This window comes from Grammomys surdaster, unplaced genomic scaffold, assembly GCF_004785775.1.
Source record: "Grammomys surdaster isolate TR1022 unplaced genomic scaffold, NIH_TR_1.0 125750, whole genome shotgun sequence".
Classification (NCBI taxonomy): Eukaryota; Metazoa; Chordata; class Mammalia; order Rodentia; family Muridae; genus Grammomys; species Grammomys surdaster.
The window spans coordinates 665915-680880 of NW_021620582.1; the positions used below are offsets into that span (position 1 = coordinate 665915).

Below are 14966 nucleotides of genomic sequence, written 5' to 3' on the forward strand. Positions count from 1 at the left end.
TCCAGGACAGTCAAGAGTATTATAAAATGAAACCTTATCTCAAAAAACCAAACTCATCATCATCATCATCATGGTCATCATCATAAGTACCAAACTTTAACCTTTTTTGGATGCTTTATCCTACTTTGGATGCCCCATAAACACAAATAGAAAGTAAATGCTTTTTCTAAACAAAGAACCGTTTCAAGATACATGTTATATTAACTTAAATCTTGAATAAGTATTTAATTTGAATTTGGTTAAGAAAACAAATTATTGATATACTCTATTGTGTTTAACTATTAGATAACTAAGATACATGTATTTTTGTGGTTTAGATAGAGCCTTCTGAGTTTTCCTTTTTACCTCATTAAAACTGTTTTCTTAATTTTGTATTGACAATATCAATGTTAAGATTAAAGTATGTTGTAAATATTGTTAAAAATATGATTATAACTACGTTAAGATACTATAAAGATTATATTTTTTTGAGACAGAATTTCTTTATGTAGCCCTGGCTGTTCTGAAACTTGCTCTGTAGACCAGGCTAACCTCAAACTCACAGAGATCCACCTGCCTCTACCTCCCAAGTACTGGGATTAAAGGGATGTGTCAACATTGCCTGTTGGTTATAAAAATTTTTAAGGTTAATTCTACACCCTGACATAAAGTCAATGCTTACTTTTCTACAATTTTTGTTATTGTTTGGTTTTTTGAGACAGGGTTTCTCGGTGTAGTCATAGCTATCCTAGAACTTACTCTATAAACCAGACTGGCCTCGAACTCAAAGATCCACCTGCCTCTGCCTCCTGAGTACCAGTTAAAGGGGTGCATCACTGTCGTCCAGCTTCCTACAATATTTTCTTAAATATTGATCTGTTCTTAGTATCCTTTTACTAAATAAACATTTAAAAATCATGATTACATTTGGGGTTTTTTTTATGTTTACCCATTGGACAAAGCATTTGCTTTTTGGATAGTATTGCTTTAGCTATTTAAAAAAATCTGTTTAGATAGTGATGCTGATGTAAGGGTGGTTCTGATGCTAAGGTCCCATTCCCCAATTGGTTCTTGATCAATCAGTAAAGAAGCCATGGGCTAATTGCTGGGTGGTAGGAATAGGCGGGGCTTCCGGGTTCCTGGGAGGCAGGAGACAGACACAGGAGAGGAAGAGAGAGTTCACCATGCTTCAGAAAGAGAAAAGCCAAGCAGTCATGTGAGGCCGTGGGTAAAGAGGCCACAGGCCATTTCTACAGGGGGCAATTGGGGATGTTTAGCTGGGACTCGATGTAACTGAGCGACTAAAGATGAGGGCAGGTGGAGTGGTGCGGAGCTGAGAGTGATGATAAGGGCTCGCTTCTCCGGGAGGGAGACAAGTAGCGCCCAGCAATTGTGCTTATAAGGCAAGTTGGAATTGAGCAATGTATGTGTTTGTGTTTCTTATCCATGAATTCAAGGGAATCTGGGTTGGGGCTGATAGCACGGCCCATTCCTGGAGCTTAGGCAGAGTAGCAAAAGCTACACGCAATATGCTTACTTAGAACTTTTTACTAAATTAAATACTAATTACAAAATGTATTTTCTTGGATGAATATTGAAATCTGTTTATAAAGTTTTGTCTACTAGATAAACAAATAGCGCATGGTGTTGTAAAAGACTTGACTATAAGTTAAAAATTAGTTACACAGTCTTCTTCAAAAGATAAAAATTAGATGATTTCACTAAAAGAAAGACATCATATCAGTGACTTCATTCTGATTTAAAGATGAGGATTTACTCCAGCTACTTCTAACTCACTCCTAGGAGATGCTGAACTTTCTTCTGTCGTCTGAGAGCACATTCGTTCGGACTTGGAAAATGCTGGCCTATGGTCATTGTCACCAACAACAACAATCAAGTTCCCCAAATAAACAAACGTTCCTCTCACTGCTTATGTTTATCATTTTTGTGATTAGACTTTAAAAATTATTTATGATATCTAGTAATCTACCTCATATATTTTTAAATGATAATTTTTTTTCAAGAGGTTTCTCCATGCAATGCTGGCTGTCCTAGAACTTACTGTGTAGACCAGGCTGGCTTCGAACTCACTGCCAGCCCCTTCTTCCCAAGTACTATAATTAAAGACATGAGCTGCCACTGCCAGAGATAAAATAATATTAATCTTAGTTTTAAGAAGTTACAAATGATTCTTTCGAGTCTTGGCTCCAAGATGACCAAAAAAAGAAGAAACAACGGTCGTGCCAAAAAGGGCCGCGACCATGTGCAGCCAATTCGCTGCACGAACTGCGCCCGGTGTGTGCCCAAGGATAACGCCATTAAGAAGTTTGTCATTCGGAACATTGTAGAAGCTGCTGCTGTCAGGGACATATCTGAAGCAAGCGTCTTCGACGCTTACGTCCTTCCCAAACTCTATGTCAAGCTGCATTACTGCGTGAGCTGTGCCATTCATAGCAAGGTCGTCAGGAATCGATCTCGGGAAGCCCGGAAGGACCGAACTCCCCCACAAGGATTCAGACCTGCTGGCGCTGCATCACGACCCCCACCAAAGCCCATGTAAAGAGGTGGTTTCTTAAGGGCGAAAGGAAAGATGCTTTGGGAAAAATAAAACGGAAGTTCTACTTTAAAAAAAAAAAAGAAGTTACAAATGGGGGCCTGGGGGCCAGAGTGAGGGGGGCCCAGAACAAGGGGATGGGGGCAGAGGGAGCAGGGGCTGGAGCAAGCAGGGCCAGAGCAAGAGGGAGAAGGAGGGGAAAAGAAAAAGAAAAAGAAAGGTTACAAATGAAAATATTATGTCCTTTCACTTGGTCATACCTTTTTGTTATGATGGTTTGCTTACCCTAAATCCTTACCTTATTCAAAATTAATATTTGAAATATTCAGGTTTTTTATTTTCTTTATATACATACATATATATATGTACATATATATATGTACGTATATATATGTATATATATATTCTCTTACTCTGTACAATTTGGATAATACAAAAAAATATCTTGTTTTTAAATTAAATTTAACACCATTTACTCTAGCTAGAGATTTGGGTTAATTCTTCTTATCCAGAGTTTACAACAGACATCAATATCTAATAGCAACAACATCCATGATGAGTTACACATTAAGTATTTATGCTTATTGATATAATTAGTATTTGAACATCCTATAGTACAATTGGCAGGGAATAAAAAATTAACCAACACTTGTATTTTAAAAGAGAGAGACAGTACTTCAGATACACCTTCATTTCCAACCATTTAAATATAAAATATAAAATATAAAATAGTTCATCAAGTACAAATAACTATATATATGGAGAAACTGTGTAGTCGAATTCATTTAAAAATATGTAAATTGTGGTTATTTTAGATGTGTTTCTTTCATCTGTAATCTTTACTCCATTAGGAGAAACTATGTTCTTGATTTCTTAATTTTAGTTGTAACAATCTATATCACAAGTAAATGTTATGGCAGATACAGAGATCATTGAGAGAGAGAGAGAGAGAGAGAGAGAGAGAGAGAGAGAGATTGAGAAGATTGAGAAAGAGAGAGAGAGAGAGATTGAGAAAGAAAGAATGAATCAGATCCAGATCATGATGGCCAATCGTTTTGCTATGACCCAGGAGTTTCTTTCATGACGGTCTTTGCCTCTCTTCTGAAGAAGGATTTCCTGCCTCTACACAGCCTTATGTACCTCAGACCCTAGAAATGAGCTTCCTAGCTATGAGGGACCATAACGTGTTTAATAAATAACATGTGGCCCCCATATGAAGCCAACAGAAGGAACCATGAACAAAAACTCCTGGAAAGAAGCTGTGCCTGGCTGTGAACACAACTTCCTGAAATACTTTTAATCCTTTATTGTTTAAACTTTCATTAATTATAATCATAAATAGGAAAAATAAATGGTCACCATGTCTGCAGAGACCGATTGGCTACAATTTCATTACTGTGGAGATACTGTAATTTTGTAAGTTTAGAAGCTAATTACCTTATCTTAGGGTAGCCCTAGCCTTCTGGAACATCATTTCTTGCCCACCTCTGTGTTGGAATTAACACCTTATGACTCAATAGCTAGAAACTTTTTAGAATCTACTGACTTACCAGATGACTAGAGTACACTAATCCAAAAGCTAAGAATGGCATCAGATACATCTTGGGCCTGTTGGAAAGCTTCACCCATCTCTCTGTCTCTCTACTGTCCCACCAATGTATTTTAAACTTGCCTTGATTTACGACTTTCTTTGTCCTGTATAACTATAAAACTTCATGAAACTGCTTTCATATTGGAACATGGAATTTTAGGTAACCTAAGTCTGTGTTTCCAGGCCATAGTCACCCAGAGTAAGCTATCTCTTATTCAAGAAGGAAGGTGGGGGAGAGGAGAGGGGAGAGGAGAAGGAGGGGGAGAAGGAGGGGGAGACTGAAATGACAACAACAACCACTTGCTATTCTTCCTTTCATGAACTGCAATTCACATCTGGATGCCCAGAAACACCTGTAACTCCCGATCCAGGGTATCTGATGCTTTTTTTTCCTAGTCTCCAAGATACCAGGCACACATACCCATAATTAAAATAAAATAAATCATTAGAAAAAAATTTAAAATATACTTTTAATCCTTTATTGTTTAAGCTTTCATTAATTATAATCATAAATAGGAAAAATTAGTGGTCACCAAACACTGTTCTTTGGGATGACTTTTAGAATTAATCTGAAAGTTAAACGTAAACACAGGAAGGAAAACCAGCCTTATTATTGTTATTGTTATTGTTATTGTTATTGTTATTAGTAGTAGTAGTAGTGGTAGTGGTAGTAGTGTGTGTGTAAAATACAGGTGTGTGCATGCCATAGCATGTGTGTGGAGGTCAGATAACTTTCAGGATTTGGTTCTTTCTACTCACAGTGATATGTAGCACTCTAGAACTTGAACTCAGGTAACTATGTAGTTCTACCTGGCCTAGAACTCACTATGTAGACCAGGTTGGCCTCAGAGTCACGGAGGTCCACCTGCCTCTGCCCTTCAAATGCTGAAATTAAAGGTATATACCACCACACCCAGTCTTTATTTACTTAATTATATTTTTCACATTTATTTACTTATTTTGTGTATTTGCGTGGCTACACACGTGCTATGAGACTGGTGTGAAGGTCAGAGGGAGGTCAGAGGGCAACTGGCAGCATTCAGAGTGCCGTCTCTCTCTCCTCCCCCAGCCCTACATGGGTAGGCTCTGGGGATTAAACTCAAGTTGTTAGGTTTGGCAGCAAACGCCTTTGCCCAATGAGCTGTTTCACCGAGGCCTGAGAACATACATTTTTAAAAAGAAAGCTTTTCTTACATTTTATTTATTTATTTACTGTATGTGTGCATGTGTGCATGTGTGCATGTGAGGTCAGAGGAAAGCAGTGACTATTTTTTCCTTCCGTGTGAGTCCTGGTGATAGAACTCTGCCATCAGGCTTGGGGACAGGCATTTTTACCCACTGAAGCCATCTCCAAGACTCAGAAGACTTCTTCTTCTTTTTTAATCAAGTGGTTCTCTGAATAGTCTTTACTAGGCTATAAAAAAAAAAAAGGGACATTTTAAGTGATTTCTGTTGTTTGGGATAGGAGCACAGCATGAAGATCCTTGTACCCACTGATCTCCAGAGAAACTAGGAATGTTAAACACAGGATTGTCTTTCCAATGGGAAAGATGAAAAACCTGTTCTTTCATCTCCCAAAAGGGACATTGTAAGAACTCACAAAATTGATAGGTGGTGGTGTACACCTTTAATCCCAGCACTTGGGAGGCAGAGGTAGGTGTATCTCTGCGAGTTAAAAGCCAGCCTGGTCCACAGAGTGAATTCTAGGACAGCCCAGGCTACACACACACACACACACACACACACAACCAAAAAACCCTGCCTTCAAAAACAAATAAACAAACTCACAAAGTCAGTCCATTTCATGAGTTGTTTTCAGCTGTACTTTACAGTTGGCTTTGCTGACTGTATTCTCTATTCTTACATTCTTGTTTTCTCTGGACACTTTAGAAAGGAGGTATGGTGATTGGAATGAAAAATGGCCCCCATAGGTTCATAGGGAGTGGCATTATTTGAAAGGATTAGGACATGTGGCCTTTTGAATTAGGTGTGGCCTGACTGGAGGAAGTGTGTCACAGGGGTAAACTTTGAGGTTTCAGAAACTCAAGCCAGGCCCAGTGGATCACTCTCTCCACCTGCTGCCTGCCAATCCAGATGTAAAACTCTCTCCCAGCTCCTCTAGCCCAACCTCTCCCTGCACTACCATACTTCCCACCATGACTAATGGAGTAAACCTCTGAAACTGACAGCCATCCCCAGTCAAATGTTTTTCTTTATAAGAGTTGCCATCATCATGATGTTTCTTCACAGCACTAGATCACCAATTAAGACAGGAGGGCTGCCACTGGTATACAGGAGCAGCAGCTGAAGCTCAAGGGCACGCAGTGGGTAATGATGAGACCAGAAGTGAACCTTAAGAACTCTTCTTTCTCTTCTCTGTGCTGCCTCTGGTGAGTTATTTTGGAGCAAAGACAATCTCCAGTTGACTCCAGAAAGAGCTGGGAAAAGGAATCCGGCCTTCCTTGAGGCTTCTGCGGGCAGTGGTGGAAGTAAACAACAACAACAAAATCACTTCAAGAAAAATTAGAACTCAGCCTCTGCTGGAGTCACCATCCTCAATAGGAGATTTTTTTCTCCTTGGCCAGACTGAAGCTGTTTGTTGTTTTAGAGGTCTGTAGGCTTGAACTTTGTACCTAAGGATGACCTTAAACATCTGACCGTCCTGCCTCTACCTCCTAAGTGTATGTGGATTTATGTGATCATGGGAATGAAATTCACAACCAGCCGAACACTATACCCATTGAGCAATGCTCCAATCAAACTTGAGGTTTTGTTGGGTGGCAGAAACAGACAAAACCACATAGATTATTAAGCAATCAATTAATTCCATAAATCAGAATGTGTACCCAAAGTGTGCTCTCTCTCTCTCTCTCTCTCTCTCTCTCTCTCTCTCTCTCTCTCTCTCTCCCCCCACCCCCATGTGTGTGCAAGTGCCCGCGCATGGGCATGGTGTAAGTAAATTTATATTAATGAAAATAAGTGTATAATATTCTACCAACTACAGGTTCCTTAGGGTTCAGACTCTCATTGGAAATGCAAATGCCTTTTGACAGGAAAAAAAATCAACAGCATAATGTAATAGTTCTTTGACCACTTAGGTGCTAGTGTTGGCTTTGGAGCAACTAGCAGAATGGTGAAACTTTATAATAAATAGAATAGAATAATTTTAATACATCCTATTTATAATAATAAAATAATAATGTGTAATTATACATAATTATAAATAAAATGTAATGTAAATATAATAATATACTATAATAAAAGAGCCTTATAATAAAGGTCTGGTGAGTAAGCACAACATGGTAGAAACCTTGTGGTGGTTTGAGTGAGAATGGCCACCATAGGCTCCTATACTTGCATGCTTGTTTTCCAGTTGGCGGAACTGTTTGGTAAGGATTAGGAGGTGAGACCTTATTGGAAGAGGTGTGTCACAGCCCTCAGCATTCCCAGTTACCCTCCCCCATCTCATGCATGTGGATCACATGTAAGCTTTCAGTTACTGATCTAGCAGGATGCCTACCTGCTGCCATACTCCCTACATGACAGTCATGGACTTGGACATTCTAGAACCTCAAGCCTGTCTTCAAAACAGGCTTCAAAATAATTCCTAAAACCTCAAGCCTGTTTTCTTTTATAAGTTGCCTTGGTCACAGTGTTTTGTCACAGTGATAAAAAAGTAACTGAGACAGACCTAGAGGAAGGCAATGAACATAGAAAAGGCAATCTCAGGGAACTGGAGGATCCCAGTGCTTGGGAGGTTGAAGCAGGAGGACTGCCATAAGCCTGAGGCTACCCTAGGCTATACAGTGACTACCAAGCAGATAGGGACACATAGTGACATCCTGTCTCCAACAGAATAGCAGAAAATTAGCATCCTCAGAGGTCACCCATCTTTACCATGTACAGCTAGACACTCCTATAACTCCAAGACTCTGTTTGGAAGTAGAAGCAAGACCATGATTTAGAAACCATTCGGAGCTATGTATTCAGATACTAGACTATGTCACAGAAAAGAAAGAAAAAGATAAAAAAGGAACTAGAATAAACTTGAACCTACCTGTATGGCAGTTCTGAAGATGGAGGTGCGTTGGTTCGTGATATTCTAGTCTCCAGATTGCCTGCCCAGGAGGGTCATACTCTAGTTTGCAATGAAAGTGCAGGGATGCTGCTACCACCCACGGTCTATTTACCTGGCCTGGAATTATGTAGATCAGGCTGGCCTTGAACTCACAGAGATCTGCTTGCCTCTGCCTCCCTAGTGCTGGGATTAAAGGTATTTGTCCCCAAAATGCCTAGCCACATTTTCCACTTTAATATATGCTTCTTTAACAAAATTTATTCTTGGAACAGAAGAATCAGACTAGGAAAATACACAGATCACAAATCTGGAAAGCTTATGATATAGTTTCTCTGAAAAACGCTTTCACTGTGCTTAAAAGTGTTCATTGAGGGGAAATTACCACTTAAGGACATACTGTGCCATTTCTGGCATTTCTAAATGTTAATAGCTCCCTTAAATGGAACCTCACCAATTTCTCTGCTTAATTGTAACAATTCACGGATGCAGTACCACTTTGGGCCACTCAGAATAAGTCTTGTTCCTCACAACCAACCTTTTAATATTTGAAGAGTTTTCATGACCCCTGACCTCCAAACGTTGCCTTATGTGGCAGTAAGACAGGGTTCTCTAGAGGAAGAGACTCGCTAGAATGAGTGCACATATTACAAGGGGAGTTAATAGGCTGGCTTACAGAACACGATCCTCATGGTCGAGCAATGGCTGTCTCACACTGGGGAAGATGAGAATCCCAGAGCTGCTCAATCACAGGGGCTTCAAGTCTTAGCTTTTCCAGTCTGGCACCGAAGACCTCAGGGACTCCTGCAGAGCAACTGGTCTTCGGTCTGTGTCAGAAGCCTGAAGAAGATGGTTCTAATATCACCAAAAGAATTCCAACACAACAGGATAGAATTATCCAGAAGTGAAAGCAAGTGTGGAAAGAGCAGTTTCCTTCTTCTACATCCTTTTATCTGGGCTGGCACCATGAGGTGCCCCCACATCTAGAGCAGATATCTCTGTTTAAACAATCTGATGAAGAATAGTCCTAATAGAAGTGTGTTTTAGTTGATCCCACATTGGGTCAAGGTGACAACCACGATGAACCATCACCATGACCTATAAAACAGCTCCTACTGTCTGACCCAGTAATCCCAGTTTGCAAAATACTCCAGGTAGGAATAGCTCAAAATAAACAGTAAATTTATACAATTCATGTTATACTTTCATTTTAACAAATTAAAAGCTTAAAATAATACAAACTCCCTAAAGTTGAAACCAACTAAAGAAATGACAGGCATCTACTTGATGCTTTTACTGAAGACAGCATGTGTAAAAATCATCTGGATTTCTTGGAGACAGGTTGTCCTATATAGCACAGGTTGGCCTTAATCTGCCATGTAGCTCAGGCTGGCCTCAGACTTAAAATTTTTCTACCGCCTGAGTGCTGGGGTTGTAGGTCTGTGCTATCATAGCTGACTTGAAAGTTTCCGTAGTACGTGGGAATATGAATGAGCAATATTATATGAAGAAACAGAGCATGGGTCTGCAGACATGGCTCAGCACTTAAAGCACAGTGGCTGCCCTTCCAGAGGGTCTGGATTCTATTCCCAACACACACATGGTGGCTCACAAACATGCATAGCTCCTGTCCAGGATCTACCTTCTGAACTCCATAGGCACCAAGCATGTATGTGGTACACAGATTCACATACAGGCAAGACACCTAAATATATAAAAATAAATAAATTTAAAAACATATTTCTAAACGGAGTACAACTGTATGAAAGGGTCCATGTGCTCATATATTAATCAAGTCCATAACTAAATCTGCAATCTTTTCAGAAGTCTTTCTTCAGCCGGGCAGTGGTGGCGCACACCTTTAATCCCAGTACTCACTCAGGAGGCAGAGGCAAGCAGATCTCTGAGTTCAAGGCAAGCCTTCAAGCCATGCCTTCTCCAACCCTTATAAAACAACGAACTTACATCTGGCCCACAGATGTACTCTTGTTTTAATTCTGTTCTGTGTATTGTTTGATTGCAAATAACCTCAAGAGGACAAAACAGTGAAGGTCAAATTCAGAAAAGTGGAAAAGATCTACAATGTACCCTAAGCCTCCAACTCCCATTCCTAACCAGTGTCTACCACTCCCGTGTTCCTGACTCCATTCCTGTTCAGTGGGGACCTTGTCCCCTTGCAGTCTGCACCTGTGTCTTTGACAAGCTGATCAGACACTAATTAGAAAGGATCAGTAAGAAATCAAATACAATCCCTAACTTAACAAAGTTTATTTTTCTAATACATGTGATTGGGTGGGCCTACAGCAAGAGGCAGAGAATAAATAGGAAAATAAATAAATAGTAAGATAGATACAAATAGTGTGAACAATAAAACAGAGTAGGAGAGCATATCAGACTGTGTCTTGGTTTAGGTTTCACTGCTGTGAACAGACACCATGACCAAGGCAACTCTTTTTTTTTTTTTTTTTTTCAGGTAAAAAAGGAAAGGTTTATTTTGGCATAAGTTTCAAATTTTCAGTCTCATCTCTCCAGGCCTGTAGTGAGACTGTATCATGACAGGGAGAGTAGAACAGATCATTTTATGAAGGCTTAGAAGGAAAGAGAAAGAGGGGAAGAGAGTAAGGGAGTGGAAGGGGAGGGAGAAAGAGATGGAGATAGCAAGTAGGAATAAGACATAAGGCATGGTCTTTCAGGGCAAACCCTCAGTGATGCACTTCTTCCACCTTGGTCCCATCTCACAGTTTCTGCTGCCTCACGGTAGTACTACCAACTGGGGACCAGATCCATAGGCACAAGCATTTCGGAATTATTCTAAATCCAAACAATAGGTACCAGCCTGCTGCTCTGAGTGCAGTGGTTCCTTTAGGATGGCTCAGGACATGGTGTCTTCATGGAAGCAGACCAGCTAGGTGTCTGCCCCAGCCAAAAGGATCAAGGGAGGGTGACTAAGGCAACTCATAAAAAAAAATATTTAATTAGGACTGGCTTACAGGTTCAGAGGTTTGTCCATTATCATCAAGGTGGGAACACGGTAGCATCTGGGCAGGCATGGTGCAGGAGGAGCTTAGTGTTCTACATCTTCATCTGAAGGCTGGTAGCAGAATACTCACTACCAGGCAGCTAGGATGAGGGTCTTAAGCCCACGCCCACAGTGAGGAACCTACTCCAACAAGTGGCACACCTCCAAATAATGCCACTTCCTAGGTCAAGCATATTCAAGCCATGACAGACTGCTTGCTAGCCAGAGAAGAGCTTCAAGATGGTAATATGTTAAATACAGCCCCAAAGGATAAGACCAACCACTAGAATTATGAAAACAAGACTCCACACAAAAGGAAAAGGGGAACAAGTCATGCTTAAAGACCTGGAAAGAGACCGTGGCTGGAGGGTCACTTAGCAGTTGACCACACTAGGTGGGGTGGTGGTGGAGAAGAGGATGGAGAGGTTGTAAACCAGTTACCAACTACACTTGGAACCGTTGGATGGGGTTGCCAAGATCAGACTTGGGTTTTTACTTAATTATTCTCTACCAAACTAGGGATAAAATCCAGGGCTTTGTGCTGGGCAAGTGTTCTACCACTGAGTCACACTCTTACTCTCCTGATTCATATTATTATTTTTTCCTTACTTTTATTTGTTTACATATGCGTGTGCACCATGGAGCACATGTGGAGGTCAGAGGCTAGCTTGCAGAGGTTGGCTCACTCCTTCCACCTCACGGGCCTGGGGTCAGATTTCAGGTGATCAGGAAGCAGCACGCACCTTTACAGACTGAGCCATCTAATGGGCCCTGATTCGTACTTAAGATTTTTTCACTCAGAGTGCAGAGAGTGACTTATCAGAAGGTCAGAGTAGAGTCATTAAGGCCAGTAAAGAATGAATGTACTGGCATTAGTAGGTGGTATGCTTTGATGGCACCTTGGTCAGAAAAAAAGTCATAATAGATTTATTTATTTTGTGTGTGTGTGTGTGTGTGTGTGTGTGTGTTGCCTGCTGAAGTCAGAAGAGGGTAACAGATGCCCTAGAACTAGAGTTACAGACAGTTGTGAACCACTGGGTGGATTCTGGGAATCGGGTCCAAGTCTGAGCGCCCTAACCCTTGAGTCATCTCCTCAGCCTCATGAGTTATAAACCTTTTTAAAACTTTATTTATTTGTGTATGTTATTTATATATGAATACACTGTAGCCATCTTTAGACACACCAGAAGAAGGAATCAGCTTGTATTACAGATGATTCTGAGCCACCATGTGGTTGCTAGGAATTGAACTCAGGACCTCCGGAAGAACAGTGTTTTTAACCACTGAGCCATATCTCCAGCCCCATGAGTTATAAACTTTTAAAGAAATGTTATCAATCAAATAAAACTAAAAGTAATTGAAAATCACACCAAATAGAGCTTATATAATATTTATTTATTCTTATCCTAAAACAACTAACATTTAATACCCAGTTTCCTTGGAAGGTGCTGCTAACAAGAGCATGTTCTTTCATGTCTGATCCTAAAACTCCCCTTTATAGTCCTTTAGTTTCCTCTTGACTGAGGTACAGGACTGAAGCAAGACCCTTACACAGCTTCTCCTCAGGTGGCTAAGGATTAACGAGCAGCCCACAGCTCCACTCCTCTATGATGGCTGTTGTGAGGCAGTTCATTCACTGGGCAACACATTACACACAGCTGTCTCTTCTGCCTCCCCACATTAGGGGAACACTATGCACATCTCCTCCATTGCAACTAGACAGAATACTTCTTAGGAGTTAATTTAACTTAGTCTATACCAGTCTGGACAGAAGTAGACTTTCTCCTTTGGCCCACAGAGACACATTTATCATTCGTAGACAACTCAGCACTGACTATAACAAAAGCAACGTTAATATATTCATGGGATAGTGAGGCAGTGGAAAAGGTGGTATAATAAAGTTCTTTTATGTACTTTGACAGCTAAAGTACTGTAACTTACAACTTGGTTACGAGTGAAAACCCTGGAGTCAGACAGCTGGGCACAAGCCCTGGCTTTCCCATTTACTGTACAGCATATGGAAAGTTACATAATTTCAATAAAATAAAATTTCGTCTTCTATGAAATAGGAATTTTCTAGGCTCCAAAGAACTGGAAATATATAAATCACATTGAAAAGTATCTGTAATGCAGGAGAGGGCCTGTTAGCCTGGTATCTTCTCTATCTCTGACTTTATGTTTATCCCTTTACATCACCTATGAAAGAGCACACACCAACTCAGATTGCATTGTATGCACACCAGTAGGTACGAGATGCCTATGGAGAAAGGGCTAGTAACCACTGTAAGCACACACCATGTACTGAAACTTCTGGAAAGAAAGGATAACTTTTATCCCAGAACCTAAATCCAAACTCCTTCACACCACCAGTTCAAAACCTTTGAATGGATCTTTTTTTTTCCAAAGTGTATGTTTATATCCCACTGTCCAGCTGTGGGTAACCCTGGATTCTACCAAATGATCTGAGTGTAAGGAATGTTAAGTTCCAACAGAGGAAGGTCAATCATTCCAGACCATGAATGGGTGAACTAGATTTGTTTGATGAGTAAGGTTCATAGAACATCCTCTGAAAAACCTTCTCTAGAAGGTCTCTACAGTCTGCTACTGGGCAGCATTTACCGGGCAGACACCAGGGGGTAGTAAAATCTCACTCTCTTGACTTCTGGTCATTAATGAGAAGGAGACTGAAGAGTTTACTTTAACTGGAAGGTTGGAAATATCTCCACAGTTCCCTGTTGGTCACAGAAGAGATTCGAGATTCTTTTTTGACCCTATGAACCAGAGGGCTCTTCTCATCCTTATGAATTAAGTTTTCTCCCTTCTCCAGACCCACAGGAGAAAGGGCAGAATGTAGCATCCTAAGGTGAAAAGAGCCTGTCACAGAGGCCCTTTCCTCTCCTTCTGCTCCAAGCCTCATTGGTTGTATCTACTACCACACGTCTTCTAAATAAACTTTTCCCTCTAACTGCAATGCCGACACCTTCACGACCTCTCTGGGAACTGGGTACCTTTCAGATCGCTTCCCAAATGTCCACCTTTTGGACCAGTCAGTTCTTCTGTGACTCAGAGACGGGCAAGGCAAACCCTTGCTGTGCTGAGGTTCCTCAAGCCCTTCCGAGTGACCCCACCCGGCCTTCATTTTCCACGTAGAAGTGATACTCGCAGTTTGTCGGTGGAGCAAAAGGAGTGTGGCTAAAAAAATAATAATAATATAAAAAATTAAAGGAACCTAGCCCCCTTTGTCTGAAGTGTAAGATAATAGTCACCGCCAAGAGCCCTACCATATGGGCCACTATCGCCCTGCAACAAGAAGGAAAGATCTGGCATCAGTACCAAAGCATGAGGTCTAATTCGGGAAATGCTGCCTCCCCTCCTCTATCTTAAGAGCAACAGGGTTATAAGGTACAGAAAAAGGCAGCGTGGAGCAACTCCAAAAAACGTCCCCAGACCTTACAGCGGGATCCTGATCCCGGGGCCCTGGCCTCTCTGCCATGACACATACCCCCCATGCCAAGCCTTTACTTCGTAATTCCCCCCCATCCCCCGCCCTCCCCAGGCTGCACACAGGAGCCCATTGTAGTCGCCTGGAGCCTTGAGACCCAAGAAGGTGGAAGGGGAAGAAGGGCGGGCAAACGCCCAAGGCTTAGGGGAATACCATAATTGCCTGGTCTTCAGCTCTAACTAAAGGGAACCAAAGCCTGTAGGTCGATCTGGGCCCCAGGACCTTGCCAAGCCCGGCCACGGACCG

General features: G+C 41.2%; 1 protein-coding gene across 1 annotated transcript; it reads left to right on the plus strand.

The window, feature by feature from the left end:
• The first annotated feature begins 2185 nt into the window (after positions 1 to 2185).
• Positions 2186 to 2604, plus strand: LOC114639786 (40S ribosomal protein S26-like). Its single transcript, XM_028788571.1, has one exon. It carries the CDS (start codon positions 2192 to 2194, stop codon positions 2537 to 2539), a length of 348 nt encoding a protein of 115 aa, XP_028644404.1. The 5' UTR covers positions 2186 to 2191; the 3' UTR covers positions 2540 to 2604.
• The last annotated feature ends 12362 nt before the right edge of the window (positions 2605 to 14966 follow it).